The sequence below is a fragment of the Mastomys coucha genome, unplaced genomic scaffold, assembly GCF_008632895.1.
Source record: "Mastomys coucha isolate ucsf_1 unplaced genomic scaffold, UCSF_Mcou_1 pScaffold8, whole genome shotgun sequence".
In the NCBI taxonomy this organism is placed as follows: domain Eukaryota; kingdom Metazoa; phylum Chordata; class Mammalia; order Rodentia; family Muridae; genus Mastomys; species Mastomys coucha.
In genome coordinates this window covers 52238276-52262956 of record NW_022196914.1, presented here as the reverse complement: position 1 = coordinate 52262956, position 24681 = coordinate 52238276, and the positions used below count along the sequence as shown (strand labels likewise).

At 42.5% G+C, this 24681-nt stretch overlaps 1 protein-coding gene across 1 annotated transcript in view; it reads right to left on the bottom strand.

The window, feature by feature from the left end:
• Positions 1–11720: 11720 nt before the first annotated feature.
• Acot12 (acyl-CoA thioesterase 12) overlaps positions 11721–24681 on the bottom strand; it is a 40878-nt gene continuing 27917 nt past the window's right edge. Inside the window, exons 6-15 of the mRNA XM_031360769.1 lie at positions 24171–24327; positions 23452–23571; positions 22386–22536; positions 21734–21789; positions 21415–21478; positions 20495–20578; positions 15418–15551; positions 13638–13766; positions 12479–12605; positions 11721–12273 (exon numbers count right to left, since the gene is read on the bottom strand). Of these exons, the coding sequence (XP_031216629.1) occupies positions 12124–12273; positions 12479–12605; positions 13638–13766; positions 15418–15551; positions 20495–20578; positions 21415–21478; positions 21734–21789; positions 22386–22536; positions 23452–23571; positions 24171–24327 (1172 nt within the window). The 3' untranslated portion in view covers positions 11721–12123. The remainder of the gene's footprint in view (positions 12274–12478; positions 12606–13637; positions 13767–15417; positions 15552–20494; positions 20579–21414; positions 21479–21733; positions 21790–22385; positions 22537–23451; positions 23572–24170; positions 24328–24681) is intronic.

Here is a 24681-nt window from a genome sequence, read left to right as displayed (position 1 = left end):
AATTGACCCTAAACAAACCACATGCCTTTCAGCTTGTGAATAAATATTTTGTTATATGCTCTTAATTCGGAATATCAATTTATTGTAATAGAAATTTATATGTTGTCACAAATCTTGTAATTTTTAGTACTGAATAAAATTTTGCCAGCTGTTTGTCTTTGTTGAACTGATAATTGTTACTCTCACTCTAGAGTCCCTTTATAAACAGTATTGTTTCCAAAAATAATAAAATAAAAGCCTGCATAGAGATAAACAGGGATCTGTCTAGTTTTCATACAAAGGATTAGAAATTATTAATATTAAAATTAAAGAGCACTCCAGCATTACAGTTCTTTTTCACCTTCGGCTTTTCAAGAGAGAAATTCTAGCCAGAAAGTCAATGTGCATTCCTCAGAGAGAGTGACGGAATGACAGACTGTGTTGGGCTCCCTGCACTGTTTTCGCCTGCTGTGGATGCGTCAGGGTATGATGGAAGAAAGCATCACCATAACACAGTTAGCACACTAATCAGAGACCCATTAGCTTCTTTGTCTGATTTGATGAATACATGCATATTTAACATAGATTCCACAAGCCCTGCCACTGTCATTGTGCAGCATAATGGAGTGACTGGTGGTTTCTGAGTTTCATCTCAAATTTTACCTGATTGAATCCATTTGTAACTAAAGGAAGCAGCTGTGATTAGTTACTGATGCCTCAAAAGCTAAATATTTACCAAATAAGAAAAGAAACACGGCCTCTGTTTTCACGTCTGCACAGCTTAACAGTCCTAGTCTTAATAGGAGCTATTCCTTTATTTTTCGTGAGGGAAAAACATAATGACAAAACATTGCTCAGCATCCCGGAGCTTAAGGAATGCCAGCCACGCCGCTGGAGACACTATGGTGGATGTCGCCAGAGCACAGACGCCTGCATCCTCGAGGGAGCAGCGGGAAGTGTGCTCTCTGAACAGTCCTCACTTCAGCAATGCTGGTTTCCTGTTTGCTTTCCAAAAACAGTAAAAATAAACGACAGATGTTGGCAGCATTTGAAAAGTGCACAGATGCTGCAAGGAGGGTCCTGGAGGAAGCAATGGTAGGACACCCGAGGCTGGAGAAGCCTGACATTTGCTTTGTCCACCCAGAATGCAAGCTCTGCTTGTTCTCAGGTACCAGGATTATGGCCATGAACAAACAAGGCCATGTGTATCACAGTGAACAGGCCTGAAGAGTGAAGGTGGCTTGGGAAGGTGTCAGAAAGGTATGTACTATTCCATTATCAGGATATTTGGGGCTGGGGAGATGGCTCAGTGGTTAGGAGCACTGCCTGCTCTTCCAGAGGTCCTGACTTCAATTCCCAGCAACCACATGGCATCTCACAACAATATATACTGGGATCTGATGGCCTCTTCTGGCATGCAGGCGTACATATAGATAGAGCACTCATATATGTAAAACAGTGAACCTTAAAAAACAAAACAAAACAAACAAAAAAAACCATGTTTTGTTGAACCCCGTAAAACCTAGTCTTTTATCTCTAAGGCCTTTGTTCACCTGATTTTCTTTTCTAAGCGTGCCTTGCACCTTTCTGTGACAGGCTCCTGAGTACATGCAGCTTGAACATCCCTGGTTTCCTTGGACAGTTCCAATTGACTGCTCCACTGACACACCAAACTCAAGTCCACCTGCAGTAACCACTTACTCCGTGCCTTTCTCGTACCTTTTTGTTCACCACAGTTATGCTCCAGGCCACTAGCCTTGACTCTCAGCTTCTCTTGACAGGTCCACCTCTGTTCCTAGCCATGCCCTCCCCTATTCAGCTCTGCAGCTGGCTTGGCAGCATCTGCAAGCAGCCTTCTCGGAAATGGCCCCTTCCTGCTCCTGATGCTTTTCATTCCATTGGTCCATCTTTTCTCCATTAATTGAAATCCTAGCGAGTACTCCCCTTACTCTCGCTTAGAGGCTATAGGAAAGCAGAGCTTTCATGGTTAGTCATCTCTGGATTCCCAAAGGTGTCCCCATAAAAGAACCATTCACATATGTCCCAGTGGTTGAATACAATGAATGAATGAGGTGAAGATAAGAAACAGGAGATGCGGTTGCTAGGGGAAACTTTTGGGGAAGATTTTTCCTGAAATCTGAATGACAAGGAAAAAAAAAAAACCATAAATATATGCAGAAAAGCCTCTCAGAAGAGGGAAAGCAGTCAGAGCCCATGGAGAGAGAACAAGGTTGCTGTATTTGAGGGCCTGTGATTGAAACTGTGGAAAGGTACCCTTCAGGGTGATTCTGACCACCCCATTCTAAACAGGATCATTGTCCTAGGCAAGCCTGTGGTGTAAAGTCTGGTTGTGGTTCCATGTTCCTCTTAGCTGCATCTGGGCTGAGCACCCTTTTATGTGCTTCCTAGCTCTTTGTGTGACATCTGTGGACTAATTAACAGATCTGTTAATTAGTTAACATCTGTGATCTGTTAAACAGAGAACACAATATCGTCCAGTCCTAGGTTGTTTGTATTTTTCATGGAAGAGCCTGATCAGATTGAAAATTTGAGCATGTTTTCTCTCACCTGTGAGCTATCTTTATCCACTTTTGAGGATGTCTTTTGGGGCACAGAAGTTTGATCAAGTCCAGTTTGTTATTTGTTTTTCTATTGATGCTTATGCATTTTGTTTTATGTCCAATGAACCATTTACTAGAGGCCACGAGATTTTAATGTGTGCCTGCGTTTTTGATGTTTTGTGTTTTCACGACTTACATTTAAATGTATAATTCAACTGTGTTCCTTTTCTTGACTGTAATTTGTAATAAATGTCTGTGATGGTTTATATATGCTTGGCCCAGGGAGCAGCACTATTTGGAGGTGTGGCCTTCTTGGAGTAGGTATGTCACTGTGGGCATGGGCTTTAAGAGCCTCATCTCCCCTGCCTAGAAGCCAGTGTCCTGCTAGCAGCCTTTAGATACAGATGTAGAATTCTTAGGTCCTCCTGCACCATGCCTACCTGGATGTGACTATGTTCCCACCTTGATGATAATGGACTGAACCTTGGAAGACACAATTAAATGTTGTCCTTATAGGAGTTGCCTTGGTCATGGTGTCTGTTCACAGCTGTAAAACCCTAACTAAGACAATGTCTTACCCCATCCTTTTGATGTGGATATCTTACACTGTTCTTGAACATCTTTATTTATTTATTATTTATTTCCTTACTTACTGTTTATCTCTGTGTATGTGTGTGCAAATGCATCCACCTGTATATGCTCGTGTGGAGTACAGAGATCACTGTCAGATGTCCTCCTCTCTGCTCTCCTACCTTTTCCATCATATATATGTGTGTGTGCGTGTGTGGATATATATATATATTTTTTAAGACAGAATTTCTCACTGCTACTGGAACTTGCCATTACAGGTAGCCTGGCTGGCCACTTAGCCTAGAAATCTGCCTGATTCTGCCAGTCCTCCATCCCCATCACTGGGGTTATAGGCTTCACTACCATGCCTGACAGTGAATATAGGGGAATAGAGATCTAAGCTCAGGTCCTCATGCTTGAACAATATGTTATATGAACATAATATAGTTATGTATATGTATTATGACTTCTAGTGTCGTGATTCTGTGGGATTTCTGAGTGTGTGGATAAGTGGTTTTCTGAGTATTTGTTTCTTGTGCCTTCTCTTGGGCTCTCTTCTTTTTGTTTTCTTGTTTCGTCCTATTCCAATGTTAGTTTTTGTTCTATCATATCATGTCCTATGTCATATCATGTCATAGAATATCATATATTATGATTGCTTAGAGGCCTGTTTGCTTTATAATGAAAGACAGAAAGAGGGTAGATCTGGAGGGGGAGAGGCCAGGAGAAATTGGGAGGAGTAAAGAGAAGGGAAACTAATCAGTATATTATGTAAGAAAAAAATCTATTTTCAATAAGAAGAAAAAAGAAAAGAATATTTAAAAGTATTATAGATGAAACATGTCACCTAAAAGCCCAGAGACAGCATGTGACAAATGTGATGTGGGAAAAAAAAATCCTTTTCAGTTTAGAACTCTATACCCATTGAAAATATATGTAAAGAACAAGAACAAATGAAATGGAAGACACTGAAAGCAAACTTCACTGTTGTTCTTTGAGTAGAAGTGAGATTTTATGAGGAACCAAGTCTAAGATTCAGAAAGAGAAATGAGAGTCCATCCTGGAGGCTGTCATGAGGACCATGTGGTGGAAGGGGAGAACCAAGTTCTTCAAAGTTACCTTCTACTTCCACGTGTGCACCATAAGGCACACATGTGCATGCACATACATATACACAATACATACATACATATAGCATAATACATGCATGCATGCATGCATGCATGCATACATACATACATACATACATACATGGAATCAAAATTAATAAGAAACAATACTGGTATGCAAGTGCACGAACTGAATAACTTAAAGCCAAGAAATAACATAAACAACAGCATGTCTATGTTTTACCCTAAAGGATGTGTGTTAGCTACTATTATCAGTGTGCTGAACCTGACTAGATGCTGCCTCTGGAAGAAGGTTTATCAGACTCTCCATCTGAGAGGATATAGTCCATCCTGGCAGCCAAGGCATGGTAGTGGAGTGTGAGGCAGATTGTGCAGGAAGCAGAGAGCGTAAGAAGTGGGGCTGAGCTAAGGAACCTTAAGGTCCACCCCCAGTGATCCACTTCCTCCAGCTCTGCTCCATTCCAAGGCCCTCCCCTAGCTGTGCACTAAGTGGTTAAACATGAGCCTAGAGATATATTTCCCATTCAAACCAGAGTGTAAACTTGGAAAGTATTTCAATGAATGTGTGATAAATTCTTCCATCATATTTTTTTCTTGTGAAGAGAAACGATACAAATATACTTCAAACTTTTAGACTTTAATAGTAGTATGAGGAAGTTGGGGAAAGGGTTATTTTTATTTACAGACAATTTATTGAAAACTTGGTATGTATACAAATACTGGGGTTATAGCAATGAACAAAGCAGAAATCTTGGCTTTTGTAAAGCTTACATTTTAATTGAAGGTAACAGAAAAAAATGGCTGAAAGTGTATGAGTTAGACAGTGGGTAACAGGAATCAGAAAACCTACAAGTGGAGTGGGGTGAGAAAAGCTACACTTTACATGACCTTGATACAAAGACCAGAAAGAAGCCTGAGTTTTCCCAATGGGTGACAAGAGATTAGTTCACTTATGAGGTAGGAGCAAGCTGATGGCTAATGAACAGCCAAAAGGTCTGTGAATGTAATTCAGGGGATTTATTACCCTATTTAACCTCCCAAATAAAAGACATGGAGACCTTGTTAACAAGCTTTAAGCACTATAGCTGAGCAGATGTTAATCTGTTCTACCCCTCTATGATGTGGCTGGAAAAGGGTGAGGGGTAAGCTAGTTGGAGAAGGCCAGATAGCTAATAGGAGTCATGTCTTCTGAGCTGCATACATCAGTGTCTCTGTTTAATGCAACTGTCTGTGAGTCAGAGGTCTTGGCTAAGCAAGTTCCACAGATCTCAAGTTGGAGGGGCTGCATCCCTTAGCCCTTTGGTTGGGAGTCACTGATCTCAGCTGGCCTTAGATAAAGCTACTTCATTATTCATATCACTCTTCCTTTCCCCAAACCAGCCACCAACCCTGATATGTGTGTCTCAGGATAGTGGCAAAGGTGCCAAAGGACAAGGCCATTTGCAAAACACTCTTCAAGCCTTTGGCTGCATCATGCTACTAACATTCTGTGAAGGAATTACATGGTTAAGCCTAAAGGCAGGTGATAAGAAAGCTCATTCAGTCCATGGAGGCCAAGATGGCAGAGAGAAAGAGAACATTTCTAAAGAATAATCTAAAGTACTACACATCTATATAGATCCTTGGGAGGCACTGACCATCCCTGAGGTAAGCAGAATTGTTCACTATAAAAGGACATGACATGATGAGAATGAAGGAAAGAGAAAGAAAAGAGACAGGAGGAGGGGTGATATCCACATAAAAGACAGCACTTTGACTTGGTGTTGTAGCGATTATGTTTATTTTATTTTATTTTATTTTAAAGATTTATGTATTTATTTTGTGTATATGAGTACACTGTAGCTGTCTTCAGACACACCAGAAGAGGGCATCAGATCCCATTACAGATGGTTGCAAGCCACCATGTGGTTGCCTGGAATTGAACTCAGGACCTCTGGAAGAGCAATCAGTGCTCTTAACTACCGAGCCATCTCCCAGTGGTTACATTAATTTAAAGTGTTCAGATCCTAAAATATTGTTTAACATAGAAGCGATTAGATTTGCTAGCATGGGGCAGGTAGATTTAGCTTGGACAGATAGCAAACTTGAGTGTTCTAAGGACACTGACTTTGAGAGGACAGTGTCTTGCTTAAAGCTCAGGTATGTAATTAGCTGTTAGGGTCAAGACAACTCAAGACAAGATGCAGAAGTGGGAGTTACTGGTGAACATTGAAAACCCAGAAACAGGTGGACTGGTGGAGATTAGAGACAGGAGAGGAGACCAAGGACAGAGCCCTGCTGTCTCCTAGTATTGCAAGGTCTGATGGAGTGGGAAAGGTTGAAGAGGAGGCTCTTGAGACTGTAGTTAGGGAGTAAGAGAGTGGAAAGAAGTGGGAAGACTGGGAAAGGTAAGAGAAATTGTTCTGGGCTGATGTGGAGAGATTCAACCCCTGATGATCAGAAAGAAGCAGAGGCAGAAGGGGCATAGACAGGACTATGAGAAGATACCTGCTTACAGGATACCTGCTTACACCCTCTGGGAAGGTGGGGGGGCGGGGTTTCTAAAGTCCATGTTCTGGATCTGCAGGAGGCAGACACTCTCGAGTCAGTGCGCATTAGGAAACATGCCAAGAGGGTCATCAGGGCTCTGGATGTTTGAACTGAGACGAGTCTACAATGTCCAGCTGCTCACTGGAGGTGAACAATTGGGAGAGTCCTGCCATGGTTGGCTTTTGTTGGAGAATAGGTTGAATGAGAGATACAGATAATTCCCAGGAAGTGAATACAAGAATCTCCCACAGAATCTAAGCCAGGCGTGGGAAGGAGGGGACAGTGTTGGTATTCATCCTAACTATTTTTAAATGTCCATTTTATCTATCTATCTATCTATCTATCTATCTATCTATCTATCTATCTATCTATCCACTTATTTTATATCCTGATCACATTTCTTAAAAGGCCACAAAACAGAAACTGAAGGATGGCCTCCTCAGTGCATATGTGTGGTTTTAATGTACGTCATCCTCACAGACATTAAGTGAGAAAGGAGTTCTTAATCTAAGATTTCTCTGACTTGTGAGAAGGGAACTGTTAGGACAGGTATTGTAAAAGCCCTGAGATTTTAAACAAGTGCATGCGTACACACACACACACACACACACACACACACACACACATTCCGCCCCCCCAAAGGGCAGATAGTCCTTTGATCAGGCACAGAGGGCCATCTTGCTTGAGGCTCTGCCAATGACAGGAGCAGCCGTGCATGTGTGTTATTTTCTTTGGTTCTGCAAGCCTAACAAGGATGACAAGGTGTCCTGAAATGGATGCTCCAACACGGGGATTGCAAGACTCTGGACCATGTATTTTCTGGGCAGGTGGCAAGCACTGTGGTCAGCAGCAAAGGAGCCAGCCCCTTCCACTGACTTCTGCTGGAGTTAGCAGTTGACATTGATGTCACGCAGTGCCTATCTTGACCTGTTCCTCGGAACTAGGATACAGATGTCTCCAACTTTCACACACCCAGAAAGAGTGGGCACGTGCACTCAGGCCCTGAGTGAGATGCCTGCCCCAACGGTTCCAGTTATTTTCAAATGAAAGAAACAATTTATGAATAAACAATATTTTGCTTTAATAACTTATCCCATGCTGTAAAACATACTCCTTTATGTATATCTTTTTAAACACATTTTCAAAATTATCCCTTAAACTACACCAATAAAAATGTGTTAGGAAATCATCCTTCCTGCCCACATTTCCCCTTTCCTCACCCTACTTAGATTCCATGGGTGATCCTGTACTCACTCTCTGGAAATCGCCTACACCTACACCTCACTCAGCGTCACCTACAAAGTGCCAACCATGGCAGGACTCTCCTGACACTTCACTTCTACTATGAGCAGCCTGGAAATAGGAACTGAATAGTGTAAGGAAGTATTAAAAATGTATTCTAGTTTATTATAATTTTACTAAAATCAGTTATCATTTCCCACAGGCAGTTGGTTGATCACGAAGGAACTCACGCTCTGATCAATTTTCACATTTCTTCCTCTAGATCTCTTTCTCTGACAGAGGTGACAGGAAAGGTACTGCCGAGAGCAGTGCAGTGGCATAAAGAAAGCTGGGCAGGCTAAAGAGAAATGAGGCTGCTTTCTTAGACCCCAAACCTTTCAGTCTTGTTAGAAGCACTGGCAAACACCTTTAACATTCTGTAACTATATCACAACACTGAAAAGGGAGACCTACCACAATCCCCTCTCCTTAACCAACCCAGGAATCAAGACAGGGCAGTGATACTGGAGCATGAATTGGATATGTAATCATGAATGAATAAAAGTGGATGTAGGGCTTGTTCAACTGTTAATATCTCTGAGCAATTATGACTATTAGTAACTTATAAAGTGTGTCTCTAATTATGTAAAGCAGAGCATGTTTCTAATGAAATCAGCATTTAAGGGACTTCCTTTTTATCTTTAAAATCTCATTTTAATGTATTAACTGAGAATTTTATATATTATATAACAAAATGTGGATATATTCACACCCTGACTCTCCCACCCCACCCAGTTCCTCCTAAATATTCCCAACACACTCCACTTCATGTCTTTTTTAAAAAATTTAAATAACACACTAAGTCCAGTTAATGCTGCCCATGTGCATGGGTGTGGGGCATGGATCGTAAGCAACCTGCCATAGCCCTCCCCCACAAAACGAGAATGAGTCTCCCTTCCCTAGGATCTATCATCTGCCAATAGCTATTTAGTAGGGCCTTGTGAAATGCTTCCCCATCCAGAGTACAACCTTTTCTGTCCCCATTCCCCAGCAGGCTGATATCTGCTGAACCAGTCAACTGCTTACTTTTAAATTTCCACATTTGCTTAAAGCCTGGACACTGGAGGGGAGAGAAATGTAGTCTTTGCGTCTCACTCATTCTCTGCTTTTCCTAGAATGAGCCAGAAGCATTGTCCTTGGGAGTTGTCCAGGACTGATCCTTTGGTGGCTATAGGTCTCTGTCTCTCTCTGTCAGACTCTGTCTCTCTGTCAGTCTCTGTCTCTCTGTCAGTCTCTGTCTCTCTGTCAGTTTCTGTCTCTCTGTCTCTCTGTGTCTCTGTCTGTGTCTCTGTCTCTGTGTGTTTGTGTGTGTGTGTGTGTGTGTGTGTGTGTGTGTGTGTCTTTGGTTTGTGCTCAAATGTCTCTAGTCACCATAAAATCAATCCTCCAAGCACCCATCTTTACTTTCCCAAATAGAAGGTCTTCCAACATTGTGTATCATTGTTCATTTTATTTATGTATAATAAGTACATTCCAACTGCTTGCAGAAGCTGCAGAGCATAGAAGTGCCTAGCGGAGAAGATCTCAGTGGAATGAATGGAAACGCATGGCCACCCGGGTAGCTCACTGTAAGGTAAAGGGGCTCACAGCGAAACTGGATACTATCTGTTCAACCCCTGGGGACCACATGGTGGAAGGAGAGAACTGGCTCCCACGAGCTGTCTGATCTCTAGTGGCAATCTCCTACCAATCAGATGATCACACAGAAAACAAATAAATTAAATGTCATAAGAAGGCTTTTAAGACAATGCAAACCCAGGGCTATTGGGCTTCACAATGAATACACTGTAACATTGTTTTGGACACTAGGTTTAGTTTTGAAACAGCCTAAGAAGACCATAGTATCCTGCTTGTCTTTTCCTATATCATGTTCTTACAAAGACAAGGGGTCCTAAAAAGGAACATTTCAATTTAGCATATGCTAAACGATCCTGACAGCCAGGTAGGTTCTACATCTCTGCTCAGAAGCATAAAAATGAAATCTCTTAGGAAGGTTAGAAAGAATTGTTTGATAGGCGTTTAAGTGAAATTGGGAAAACAGCAGGACCTGCCCGTTCCCTAGGACTGGGACAAACTGAACAGTTCATGAAGATAGGCATGTCTCATGCCCAGACCCAGACTGAACAGTGTAGATGGGTATGTCTTGTGCCCAGACCTCCTGTTCCAGTTGGCGCCAGCCTTGAGCGACCAGCAGTACTTGAAAGGCGGCTGGTGAAGAACTGCTTTTACAAGTTCACTTAGTTTTAAGGCATTTGTGAGGGTGTCAATGATCATGTCAATGAATGCAGGTGGGAATAGGCTATGTCCTTCCATGTCACCTAGCCGATCCAGTGTGCCTGTCACTCCACCAACCACTGTCTGGAGATAGTCAATGGAAAATTCTAGAATTAAGTGAGCTATAAGCTTTTTCATGCAGCACTTTGTATAAATTAGTCCCACCAGGAGAATGAACGATCATCCTCATGTCCAATGGACCCATGTTTTCCCTTTCTGTCTGTCTGTCATTTAATATCCCCGTCACACAACTGCAGTGCTCCTGTTCAAGACAGAAGGCCAACCATAGCTAATACTGCCTCAGTGTCTACAAAATCCCCCTGAGCTTAGTTCATCAATCCCTGTATGCACTGCACCAACTCTACTCCCCCCAGGAAGAAGGGAGAAAGGTAAGCCCAGCATGGTAAGACATTTTGAGAGGGAGCTCATATTCCCAGCTTTTGTTCATTCCAGTACATTGTTATGATGGCTCAATTTTATTAGAGGTTATTGTGAATCTCTAATTTATCAACTAAACTTCATCCAAAGCATGTGGTATGGACAAGTGACAATGTTCTGAGACTTTATACCCGTCCCAGGTAAGGTAGATCCTGCAAACTGGAGTACACACTATCTCTATGTCTCAACATGAGCCAGCTAAAGTTACTCAAGTATTTCTGTTGCTGTTCAGGAAAACATTTCAAAAATGAAATTCAAAGACCAAGCCTACACATAGAGCATTTAGAAGTGTCTTCATTTCAGAAGTCTGAAATGATAACCTTAAGTTGTAGTGTCATTTGTATGCTAAATCTTTTACCTTTTAGAATTAAAATATTTCCAGAAGTCTTTTTAGTTCTAGAATGTTCTATGCTATGCATCTACTCTTATCATATATAAATAGTAATTTGTAAAATTAGAACGTGGTCTAAAGTTCACATATAGGAAAACCTTAAGATAGATAAATAAAATAAAAACTGTAACCAACCCCAGACTATTCGAGTGGGCATGTGGGAGCAGGCAGGGGAGCAGAGGTAGAGATCTGGTGAGCTCACAGCAGGATAGCCCTAACCTGTCTCCTGCTCTCCACTCTAATGCAGATCTCCTTCCATTTGTAAAAGTCATCCTTTGAAGGAGGCTAACCTGACACATTCTGTTTGTAGAATGATAAATGCTGACGTCTAGGAGATAAAGTACTAATGGAGTAGATATGAAGAAGAGGAGCTCAGTTAATATTCTCTCTATAATATCACACTTTACAGGTGCTTGGCGTGTGCGTGTATAGAAATAGATACTAAATTGGCCATCTACCTGAAATATATGTAAAATGACAAGAGGAAAGTCGTTCCTAATAAAAAACTGATTGCATTCCATTATGTTTTAATGCTTCCTAATTTAAAGTTCTAAAACATGAAATACATCTTCTCAGAGACCCCTGACAAAGGTGTCTGCTGCCCATGGACTAATATTAAACACCCTTCTGCTTTTAACCCACCATTTCACATTTTACAAACTCATCATTGCAGAATACACATCGAGCTTCTGTAATCTGGAGCTGTCTGTGACAGTGTTAACTAATTTTGTGCCATTTTATAGATCATGTGATATTCTATCCAAGCAATTTCCAAGTGTCTGTACAGTAGGGATTTAGAGATCTTGTGGTTTGGCTCCAAATCACCAGAATGCACTTTGGTTTTTAATCTTTTCATAACTGCATTTTTGCTTAGGCTGATATTAAACCGTTATATGGCCCCAAAGCTTGCCAAGTAAAAGGGCTAAGGACACACTTGGAATTAAATTACAGGAAGATGAGTGTTGACCATTTATAACACGCTTTTAAGTCCATCGTGGGTGGCATTCTCTATGAATTTTATACACGAGGCTGCAGCTTCCTCAATGGATTTTGACCAGCCACCAATATTGCCAGCAAAGTAAGGGAGGATGCTGTCTGACATCTGATTCAGGTATGCTACCTGCATCAAAGAGAAAATACAGCATGCTGAGTTTTCAAGCAAGAGACTGGAACTGTTGGTGAATGAATCTGGAAGAAGGGAAGAGGGGTCTTTTAGAGAGGACACACATTATAAGACGATGATGAATAGGAGATCTGGGGGAAATAAAGGGGCCTTCCCATAGCCATGAGAATGAATTCAGACACAAATATTTCATCAAACGTACAGTGCATGAATTGCTGTCGACAGCCTGGATGAGAAACCCAGCACAAATGACCTCACTTCTGATGTACTGTGGAGATGGCGGGACAGATGGCAGCACAACTGACATTAGTGCCACGATATAGGTGTTGCTGAAAGATAAGAGCACACATTCTGTGTGGGAATGGTCATTAGACAGGACAGTTCTATAGTTTCTGGCATTTATTAATCTAGTTTTGTGGTTTTGAGGATTAAATTCAGGGCCTTCTGCGTGCTAGGCAAGTTATCCAGCGCTGGCTACATCCCCAATCCTTGGGACAATCTCATTGTCTCTGCAGGAGTGAGCTCAGAAAACCAGACTTGTCTGACTGAGTGGTCCATATCAAAAAGCCTTCTCTACAGAGACATTCAAACCTAGGGGGTGACAGAACATCACAGCACTGGAGTTGCTCAAGTTTTTCTGTGCTCTAAGAGGTTGGGTGTCATTTTCCTGTCATTCTTTAGTTGGAAAGAAAAGCAACATTCCAACAATAAATGGTTACAAGAGACTCAGAAATACAAGCGACCCTTCTGTGTACTCTAGCTCCAATCCTATTCCCTGGCTTTCGAATGACTATTCTTACTTACCTTTTGCTATGCAGCTCTTTAGATTCTATTAATGGATACAAGCAGCATTAACAATCACATACAGTGAGCACCTATGTACATTAGTCCACACATGCGGGGAGACTATCTGGGGCCCTGCTCTTTGAATCCCATGCTCTGTGTGTTCCAGGATACATAGGAAGGCCATGTTCAAATTCTGGCAGGCAGTGGGCCAGTTTAGATAGCTAATGCATCAGGGCCTTTGTGAATTCTAAGTCAATGACTAGTCAATGACTAGTCACCACTCCTCTTGCTGACTTTATTGATAATAAGGGGAGGTCTTGGAGGTTTTTCAGATATTGAATTTAATATCTGAGCAGAAGGAAGCTGCTTTAGAATGTCCATGGGTCCTATGCACACAGATCATAATACATGAATGCATATCAAAATGGTAACTAAAGATTCATACATTTAAAAACAAATGGATGAATGTGATTGAAGACTAGAACTGTCCATGATGGCTTTCTTGTCTCCATATCCCTTCATTTTTAGTCTCCAACAGACAGAGCTGGGACATCACATGAGCCAAATATACTCACTCTTCTTTGAGGGGCTTTCTTCGTGACACAAGCACCACAAAGTCCTTGGGTTTGTCTCCGTTTACTACCGAGCAGGTGATGTAATATATCTGATCGTCCTCGCTTACCTGGTCTATGACTTCACAAGATCTGTGTGAACAGGACAGTATTCAGACACATGCTTTCTTTCTGCTAGAATAAGCTTTGTTTAGTTATTGGCATGATCTCCTTCTTGACATCTGTATTCACCTGTTGTGCTGAACCCCCCTCCTGCCACACACACACACACACACACACACACACACACACACTGCTTGAAGGCTGACTTTGGAACAAGCTGCCTGTTGAGAAGGAGTAATTTTGCATGTGATAGAAAGGTGCCAGTTATCTGGCTCCAAGGTCACTTCCCTCAAAACTCCAGAGGAAGATAATAATCTTTTCACAAAATTATTTTTTTCTAGGAACAGTAAAACATTTTGAGGATAAATGGGATGTAAAGCCAGTCCAAGCCCTTGGGGAAAGCGAGCATTCTGGGAAGAACAGCAACTTTGAAGCTAAACCACTTGCTTTTGAGTCTCAGACCACTGTGTACTGGCTGTATGATATTAGATAAGTCATATTATTATCTCATCTGTATGATGTAGCTAGTGCTATCTGGGGGGTCATTGTGAGAGTTACTGCAAACACTCCCTGCAGACCCTGAGTCTTAAGTAGATAGACTAGTTAGCTGAATTTAAATGAACTCACTGGCTTCTCCATTCATTCATTCATGTTTCATTTAAATGGAATGCCAACTGAAACAGAACTGTGAGAGAAGAGTTTGAAAGAAATTGTTGAAAGGCAAGATATCTTGTCTTTGAGATGCTGCAGTGCTCTGTATCCTAGGAGGCCAGGCCTGAGCCTAACCCATCACTGCAGGGCAGAGCATACAAGGCTTAGAGCTCCGCAGTCGTCCCTAGGACCTGTGGCAAACCAAAATCTTTGGTGTTCAAGTCCCTTACATACTGTGACACAGTGTTGTTATTATAACATATGCATATCCTTCAGCATGCTCTAAGTCATCTCTATATCACTTCTGTAATGTAAATGGTATCTTGATAGTTGCTATACAATTTAAAGAATGAAGTAAAAGGGATCTGCCCATGCTTGATGCTGATGCAACCCCCCCAACACACACCCTCCCCCTCCACACGCACACCCCACCCTTTATCTAAAGTGTTTACATATGCAGATACAGGACCCATACATAGATATGATCAACCACATTCCAGCAAAGTGAGATGGAAGAGAGAGCTCCAGAAACGATGAGACAGGATGCTGTGGGAGAAAAGCAGGTGGATGGGAGCAGGGCATGACTGATGACACAGGGGAGCCACAAGCGTCATCTTCCTCCAGGACTCACTGCTAACTCAGCAGCATCTCTCTGAGACTGGAAGAGAGTTCTGGGAAGACTCTGGATAACTTCTCAGGAGCAATCAGGCCAGGGAGTGAAGCAAAAGAGTGTTTGTTACAAAGCCTGGCTGAGCTGGATCTCAGAAATAGGTACAAAATCAACTTTAAAGTTGTCAGTGATATCACAACAGATGTTGACCACCTATGCTAACTCAATACAGATGAGAGACAGATGAATGTAATAATTGGTTTTTCTCAAGCAACAGCTTAGGCAAGATAAGCTCTCAAGCTTCTCTAAATTTCTGAAACAGTACACCATGCACTGAGCAGTGGAGAAGAGCTGCAATTGAAGTTGTCTTTCTCACAATATCAGGCTTGATTAAGAAAAGACATTTAAATTTGTTCTTACATGTAATGGGGGTCCCATAGAGGCCGCTTTGTGAGATCAGACAAGAGATGATAAGCCATGTGTGCTGGACAACCAACACACTTTTCAACCTTAACAGATATAGCATCTTGCTCTTCCAGGGTATATATTTTTATCTAAAAGATAGGAAGAAAAATTAGAAGAGAAAAAATATATTTTTTACTTTAAAGACACACACACACACACACACACACACACATTTATGCACACACGTGAATGGGCAGTCATATGTGCTTGCCTGTACCAGGTAAGGCATCTATGTGGTCAATAACAATCTCACTTCAATCTTGGATGCTAGTTCTGTGGCATCCAAATAATGGGCTAGTTAATGTGCATCATGTTTTGTTGTTGTTGATGATGATGATGAAAAATAAAGAACAAAAGCTTTTCTCTCTTGATTTTTGTAATATTTCCTGCCTCCACACACTAAAAACAGAATGGCACAGGATGCTACACCTGCCCATGACCCCCTTTACCCTAAGACTGGATGGCAGTGCTCTCCCAGGATATTTAGCATGGCTTCGAATGGGCTAAAGGGACCCAGGAAACAAATGAACTATCTCTAGGACTAAGTTAATTTCTCAGAAGAGCTCATAGAGCATACTTCTGAAGGAAGAAGCATTATTTGCTTTCTGAATCCTGAGGCCAATTTCTAATATGTAGTATCTGTTAGATAAGCAGTAATCACCTGACGTATACTAAAACACTGATGCCATTTCTGTAGCTCTGAGCTTCATCTTCCTCCTCCTCCTCCTCCCCCCACTCCTCCTCAGAGCTATGTGTTCCACCAAGAGTACATTTTTATTCTGCTCATTTTCTCCATTCTTTTCAGGGTGTTTTGAAGTTAGTGTTTAAACTTTCTATCTTATAATCATTACCATGGCAACAGGCTGCAAGAAGACAAACAAACATGAGGTTAGGACTCCAACCATGGGAATCAGGCAGATGGAAAGAAATCAAGCTGTAAAGAGCTGACCTTTATTGAATCATGTATCTATATCCAAACATAATATTATCCTTGCTACTAGAATGAAGAAACGAGAAATCACAACTACAGTAGCTTAGGCAGCAAATGAGTGACTACCAGCTTATGTAAACACATCCCTTCCAGGCTTTATGCATCTTTAGTTCCAGCCTGAAAAGAAAGGCCTAGCCCAGCCTGTGAGCACTTGATGAATACAAACTAATCCAGGTAGGACTTCACCTGGCTGCCATCAGCACAGAACCTAAAGGAGACATATTGGTGTAAATCCAGAGAGGAGCTTGGAGGCCAGATGTCTCCAGGCCTGGCTCGCCAGGCACAGCCAAGTCAGTGGAACTGGTTGCATGCTTGCCTTGGGCCTGCCTGTTTTGGTGAGTTAGGATGTGGGGAGAGACTGTGCCGAACAATTGCTTAGAGTTTCATTATATCATACTCCTGCCTGCACTTCTATGGTAGAGGCCTAACCTCTTATACCTTGTAATATGACTTTATATAGCAATAGGGTCTTTGCCAATATAATTCATCTGAGGTTGTATTGCAGTATGGTAGGCCCACTATAACTGATGTCTTTATAGAGAAGAGAAGCTAGTCACAGACAGGCACACAGAGAGAGTGCCATGTGGAAATGAAGACAACGATGCATCTGCAAGCCAAGGAACCTGCTGACCAGCACTGCTCTAGAAGCTGGGTGAGAGGGGAGGTACTAATCTCTTCAGAAGTGACCAGGGCGCCTACAATTTGATTTCGGAATACCGGCTTTCACAAGGGAGCTCCTATAGGCTCCTATTGTTTCAATAACCCAGTGACCAGTCCTTTGTTGTGACCGCCTTAGGAAATTAAACTAGCAGTTTTCCAGCAAGTTGCTCTCCAGCTTGCAGACATATTTTAACTAGAGCCAAAAGGAGTATCCACCTTCCGCCTTTATAGATAGAGCTTACTGATTATGCCAGCACCAAGATCCATAGTGGATGAATGAATGACATCTATTCCTTCCCTGACAAGGTAAAGAAGGTAGCAGGAAGTCCTTCTCTTTATCCTGCTACCTGAACCAATGCCACGGATGCAAAGGGGACAGAGAAAAGCAGTGGTCCATTTTGGCTTTCTTTAAATTTGCCTAAGAAAAACCACTGTGGTGGGTTGAAGGAGATGCTTCACATGAGACTCCAGACATGGTCTCCAGTTGGTGGCTGTTTGGGAAGGATTAGGAGGTATGGTTGGCTTAAGGTTTTAACAGCCTATGCCATGTCTAGTGTGTTCTTTCTGTGTCCTGCTTGAGGCTGAGATGTGAGCTCCCTTTTGTGCCTCCCACTCCCCATGTCTTTGCTCTGCCATGGTGGGCTCTAGCTCTCCAGAATACAAGCCCAATAAGACATTTTCTTCTGGAAGCTGTCTTGATCATGCTGTCTTATCTCAGCTGCAGACAGTAACCAATCCAGCCAGCTTTGACTTCATGGAAAGAAGACAGCTGTTCTTCAAGCTTGTTCTCCAAGAACAGCTGTTGGCTTCCCTTTGCTCACGGGAATGGAGGTAAACTCCTTTCATAACCAACTCCAGTGTTTGGGGTAACTGGTCTGAAATGAAATGTAAGTAGCTTCAGACTCACTGATGTGAGTCTGCCCGGAGCCTGTTAGCAGACCCCTTTCGTCATAACAACACTCTGCTCCGATTTCTGGATGTCAGTTGGTATTAAAATGAAAAGGAAATAATTAAATGTTTTAGACGGTTTGTTCCAACTGATATGTTGTTGTTGAGATCACATTGTAGAAAGGAAAAGGAAACTACTTTTTATAGAGGCCTAGTCCATGGAGGCACCAAGGGATTGCCTTTGGTGGTAAGGGGTTGGGGGTAGTCAGGTGGACTCTGGGCCTACTCTGTCCCCTCCTTCAGCTTCTTTGAGATAGATCCTCTCTGCTCTGCTTCCAGTACCAGGTTGTTGGGGGGGGGCATCCATGTCCCTCTTGTCCTTGTTATATTTTCAGTTTATTTTCAGACTTCAGATATTTCATGCCTGTCATGCCAGGCTCCTCATGGTAATTTCTCTCCCGGAGGACTCAACTCAAGCTTCGCACTGCCTAGAAAGCCGTCTTCATCTTCACTCATGAAACTACCTCCAAGAGAAGCACACACCTCCGAGCTCCTTTGCTCTTGCTGTGTCTCTGTCTTTCTGTACCTTAGCTTGACCAAGTTAGAGCTGTCCTCTGTGGGCTAAACAGAGGTTATGATATCCCACTGGTGTGTGAATGGCCTCCTGTTCTTCTTCTACAATTTCATGTGCACATATGCTGCTTCTAGATTTGTCTTTTGCTCCTTGCATTACTTCTGGTTATTTCTACCCATAGATAGATAGATAGATAGATAGATAGATAGATAGATAGATAGATAGATAATTACATATGATTAAAACCTTTAGTACTGTCTGACTTTATTATAAATATCAGATTTCAAATCCAATTACATTGAAAATAAGAATTTAAAAAAAAAGTGGCTGTGGTACTCACTGGTGATCCAGGTTCTTGGGAGGAAAAATGTAAGAAAACCTTGGGTGGGGTGGGTAAAACCTGTTGGGGTGCTCAGAAGCTAGCAAGAAAGCAAGAGACAGATTTCATATCAAGAAAACAAAAGAAGGTATTTAGGCACCTTTTATGAGCAATAGTGAGAAACCAATACTTAATTATTAAACCCATCCTTACATTTCTGAGCCCAGTAGACATTGGAACGTATCTGAATCTAAAGGGCCTAAGTAAGACCCTGGAAGGATTCAATAGTGAGAAAAGGAAACAACCAAAACAACCACAAGGAAATGCTCAGAAGTCAAGGTCAGAACTAAAAATGACAAAGAGTAGTCTTAGAATTTACTTATATTCCAAGATGAGAGGCCTGTCTGACTCATCCACACTGAAACACTGAGGCATGGCTGAAGTCAAGACGGGACAGCAGGTGCAAACATGGACTGTCCCAGGACAGTCAGGACACCTGGTCATCCTGTTTTTTAGGATGGTGTTTCACTGACAGTGAACAGCAGTCCATAGCAAATGTGTCCCTAAAGCCGGCAATCCCAATCATCTTACAAGTGTCGGGCTCTACCATGGTCTGGGAGTACAGTGGTTGAGCAAAATGTCCCCTAGAGCTTAGAGTTTAGTACAGGTAAGTACTGGCTTGCAAGAGTCTTCCAGTATCATAAATTTAAGGCCCCAGTTATACACACTTACTTCAATTTGATAATATGCAAAAATTATAGAAGTTGTTAAGAGAGAGATACAAAGAATCAAGACAAGGAAGGCTTCCTTCTTACCCATCTTATTTATTATCTTTTTGGGGAAAAGATCATTGAAAACATAAATTTCAATGTAACATTTAAATATCAACTTACAATAATTGTGAAAGAAGCATTATAAGACAGAAAAGAAATCCAAGACAAATTAGTCTTAGAGAAGTCATGATGAAATGAGCTACTGAAGTTCATTGCGTCAGAAGAGCATTTTGGAGAAGTATGTATCTTAGCTCACTGTGATGGCTTGTATATGCTTGGCCCAGGACGTGGCACCATTTGGAGGTGTGGTCTTGTTGGAGTAGGTGTGTCACTGTAGGTATGGGCTTTAAGACCTGAGTGCCAGTCTTTGGAATAAGATGTAAAACTCTTAGCTCCTCCTATACATTGCCTGCCTAGACGCTGTTTTGTTCCCATCTTGATGATAATGGACTGAACCTCTGACCCTGTAAGCCAGTCCCAACTAAATGTTGCCCTTGTAAGAGTTGCCTTGGTCACTGTGTTCACAGCAGTAAAACCCTAATGAAGACACTCACCAAGATCCTCAGGTTTGGGTGGATGGAGGTGTGGAGAAGGGAGTGAGAGGCAAGAGATGGGATGTGAGAACCCAGGCCTGCCAGGACGTAGGAGTGTGTGGGGCAGGTGTGGAGTGCTATGTCATCCAGGACTGCTCATGGCTAGAACGAAGTCCATTTTCAGAAACTGTTGCTCCTTGAGCAAAGCAGCAGGAAGCCCTCAGAAGCATGGACACCAAGCCAACTTTAATTGGCTGTGAACAGGAGCAGCACAAACCCTGGGCACGCACTTACCTTCTCCAAGGTGGTGGTGATCTCCCAACCGCTTTTGGATGCCAGATTTTTGAGAGCTTCCACATTGGTGTTCCTTAGGGATCCCTAAAATATACACACACAAAAGGGAAGCTATGTATTCAATATATAGGTTTGGGATCAAGCATTTTCTGCTTCAATAATGGCCAGTGTTGGGAGGAGGTATCCATTGAGCCAAAGTGAAAGTGTTGAGCATAAGGTAAACTATCTATTGCTAATATCTAACTTCTGTCTGAAAGTACAGACAGGGTAATTATGCACTCACCAAGTGTGTATATGCCTAGACCGTATCCTGAGCCAAAACAGATAGATGCCCATCAGTGTGATATATTGTCAAAAGTGTTTAAACAACTAATCCTTTTTTTTAATATTTATTTTCATTTTAAGTATATGGACATGTTGCCTGTAAACGTGTTTAGGCACCACATGTGTACAGGACTTGTAGAAGCCAGAAAAGAGCATCTGCTCTCCTGGAGCTGGTTGTGAGCCTTTGTGTGATTCTGGGAATTAAACCTGAGGCCTCTGGAAGAGCTTCCAGTCCTCTTAACCACTGAGCCATCTCCCTAGTCCCAACTAATCTTTTTTGCTCCATAAAAGTTAAAGTTCATAAACATGTCACTCGCTGCAAATTAAGTGCAAGACACCAAGTTGAAACGCTGCATGCTAGCTTGTGGCACAATGTCCTGGGTCAGAATTTGGGAGCTGTTCACAGAATTCAAACCTGACAGTAGAATTACTGGTAGCTGATGACTTGTTTAGCATGGTTTAGGAATGGAGGGTTAGGCAGTTCACCTTGTCATCTAACCCATGCAGGTACAACCCGAATCTGTTAAACAAGTAGGTTTCTGCTTTTGTAATGGTGGGCTGTTAACATGAAGCACTCCAAACCATAAAACGGTTACCTTTTTGCTTATATCCCATTGTGCGCTGAGTGGAACTTCTTTCTTGTGGGAAATAACATATTTCCTGAAAAATTAAAATATTAAGAAACAATTTTCTTATATGCTTTCTTGATTTGAAATCAACCATTTAAAAACATTCTCTTTGGTGGGAGAACCAGGAAGAACTATTTCCAGGTTGGGCCATTTTTAACTTTTAGGAATCATTAGACTTTTTTCTTCCCTATTATGTGAGCACAAGGACCCGAGGCAGTGGCTCTTTGTTATGTGGCTTGCCAGATAGAGAAAAGCCTATGAAGTCCTCATACTATATGTCCCTTACCTGCCTAGGCGAATTCTCCTCCGGGCAATAGCTCCCTGGTAACGTCGAAAATCATCCTTTAAAACAAAACAAAACAAAACAAAACAAAAAACAGTACAACCAATCAATTTCTAACATTTTGGCAATGTGGCCCTTAAGGATCCTTCTCCTAGACCAAATGGGGCTCTGTGTCTGTGACTCTCCCTGGTGATGTCTGAGCCCCTGGGCGACTTTGATGGCTCTTTTCACTTCCTTTTCAAAGTGGACAGTGTTTTAATTTCGGCTTCTAAAAATCACACAGGTTTCACTCTGGAGCTTTTAGAGGAGGTGAATATTAGCACTAAGCTGGTTCCTGGATGAGAAGACAGGTTTCCCATGAATGTGGTGCAGCATCCAGAACAGGATGCCCACACACAACAGTAGAAGCAGAGAAGGGATGCAGAGAGCCACATGCCACACCCGCAGCTATATAGAGAGGTGCCTGGGGCTTTCACCATTACAACCCATCACCAGAGAGATGTGGGCAGGGAAGAAGAGGGAAGGGCCCACTGGACTTAGGCATGGAAGAAAGCAAACCTCTTTGGAAAGCTGTGGAGATGGTTGACAGTGGGAAGCTGCACGAAACTCTGTGTCCACGGGTGTGATCATTGAAGCTTACGCAGTGACAACTGACCTTTGAAATGGGTTGGATTCTGGGAAAGGTGATCAGTTCCTCCTGGTCATCAACAGCGTTGTAAATGAGAAAAGCGCTGTTGATGTGGCGGCCTTGGCCCTCAGCCCACTCCTGACAGTCAAAGGCCTCAACACGTACTCCAACTTCCACACTGCAAGGGGGATGCAGAGTGGTGGGCAAGGAGGACTGGCGCATGGCTGGCCTCCCCTTCTGCCAAGCAACAGGGGCCTGCTGCTTCTCCTCTGATGTCAGCAAGTCCGTACAATGGCTAAAACCCACTAGGAGGGTCTTGAAGGAGTGCCTGCCTGAGTTAAGTTCCCATTTTCTTTGCCCACGGGAATGTTATGTGTACACATCCATCGACATATTTAGTTAATGGAGAAGGTGAATTATGTTGTGTTCAAAACATGTTTTCTTCCTTCAAAACCATAGTTCTATGTTTAAAAGAATGAAGAGCTCAAGTTTGGTAGAAAACAGAGATACTCCCCACCCCCTTTTATTTTACATCAAAAAAGAAGAAGAAGAAGAAGAAGAAGAAGAAGAAGAAGAAGAAGAAGGAGGAGGAGGAGGAGGAGAAGGAGAAGGAGAAGGAGAAGGAGAAGGAGAAGAAGAAGAAGAAGAAGAAGAAGAAGAAGAAGAAGAAGAAGAAGAAGAAGAAGAAGAAGAAGAAGAAGAAGAAGAAGAAGAAGACCTTTTCACTATGTACTGTGAATAATAAACGTAAGTAGGATGTAGTCTGGACTCACTGTCATTAAACAGCAGGCCCATGATGGATGCTGACAGGAAGAACTAATAAGTATGTTAGGATGGCAAATGCCAGTTGGAACTATTCTGGGCCAGCTGGATGTTCTAGCACCCTGTGGGACAAAACAACTCATCACAATTTCCTGAGTGTGAAGAGCGTACAAGAAGGACAAAAGATTGTGTGTCCAAAAACTGAGTGAAGTTTAACAATAATTCAAAGTTTCGAAGTGTTGCGATGTAGCTCCTACACTGCCCTCCCCAATTGAAATGAGAACACAGCTTATGCACGACTCTGAAAGTATGCACACCAAGCATACTTTACCTGTTCTGAAAGGTGTTGTTGACTATGGCACTGAAGACAAGGCGGTCTCCAACTGTGGATGGTCCCCGGAATTTAAACATATCCACAGACTTCAGAAAGGGATGCCCATAACAAAGGCGGCTAAGGGAACAAGGGGGCGGGGGTGGGAGAAAAGAGGTGATGACCATCTTCCATAGTATTCTCATAAACAACTGATTTGTGGAATGGCTTCCCTAGACAAGCAAGCAACCTATTTTCTAAGTAAACAACTCCTCTGACTCTAAGGAACCATGTGTGGAGAGGATCTACACACAATAAGCACAACAAACTGGGTATTTCATGAAAATGGTTCCTTGGCATTGTTCTTGTGCTCAGTGGAAGTCCCTCCCAAAGCAAATTAATGCTTTTTATTGTCATCAAGTGTCACATTCATCCTGATACCTCCTGATGAAAGTCCTAGGACACTGTGACTTGTGAATCAGGGTAGGGCATGAGTGTTGACAACTGGTGGCTAATACTGATCCCACTTGTTCCTCAGCTTCCCTGTTCAGTGAATTTGCGCACAGATCAAAAACCAAATTTTTCCTTGATGGAAAAAATTGCCTGTGTTGGTATGCACATCAAGAAAAGCTACAGAATATACATTTCACAGGTTTTGTGCAATTTTAAAAAGAAAATGCACTTCAAACCACTACTCCTGTTCCCCGAGTCCCATGCCAGGGCCAACGCTGGCTGAGAACCTTGCAGAAATGGTGGCGACTGTCTCCATCCATGCCATGATCTGCCCGCCAAATGTGTTTCCATGGTGGTTTGCGTGGGGTGGGAGGGCAAGCTCGATGCTCTGGACAGCGGTGCCCATGGTGGTGGCTGTTCCTTCTTCTTCATTACAAATGGGATCTGTGAGTGACCACAGAGACAGTGGAGTCAGCTATGGGATCTCGTCTGGATTTCCCCTGCCCTGCAGCAAACACAACTCTGACACTTTCAAAAAAATGGCATTTCCTTAAAACCTTACATCAAGGACGTGAGTGGGTTCTGTAGAGTGGCCTACCTCTGAAAAGCATCTACTTCCATCATTCTGGGTTGAGCTAACAGGGCCAGAGGGCCCTTTAAGAGATAGGTCTTAGCCGGGCGGTGGTGGCGCACACCTTTAATCCCAGCACTTGGGAGGCAGATGGATTTCTGAGTTCGAGGCCAGCCTGGTCTATAGTATAGAGTGAGTTCCAGGACAGCCAGGGCTATACAGAGAAA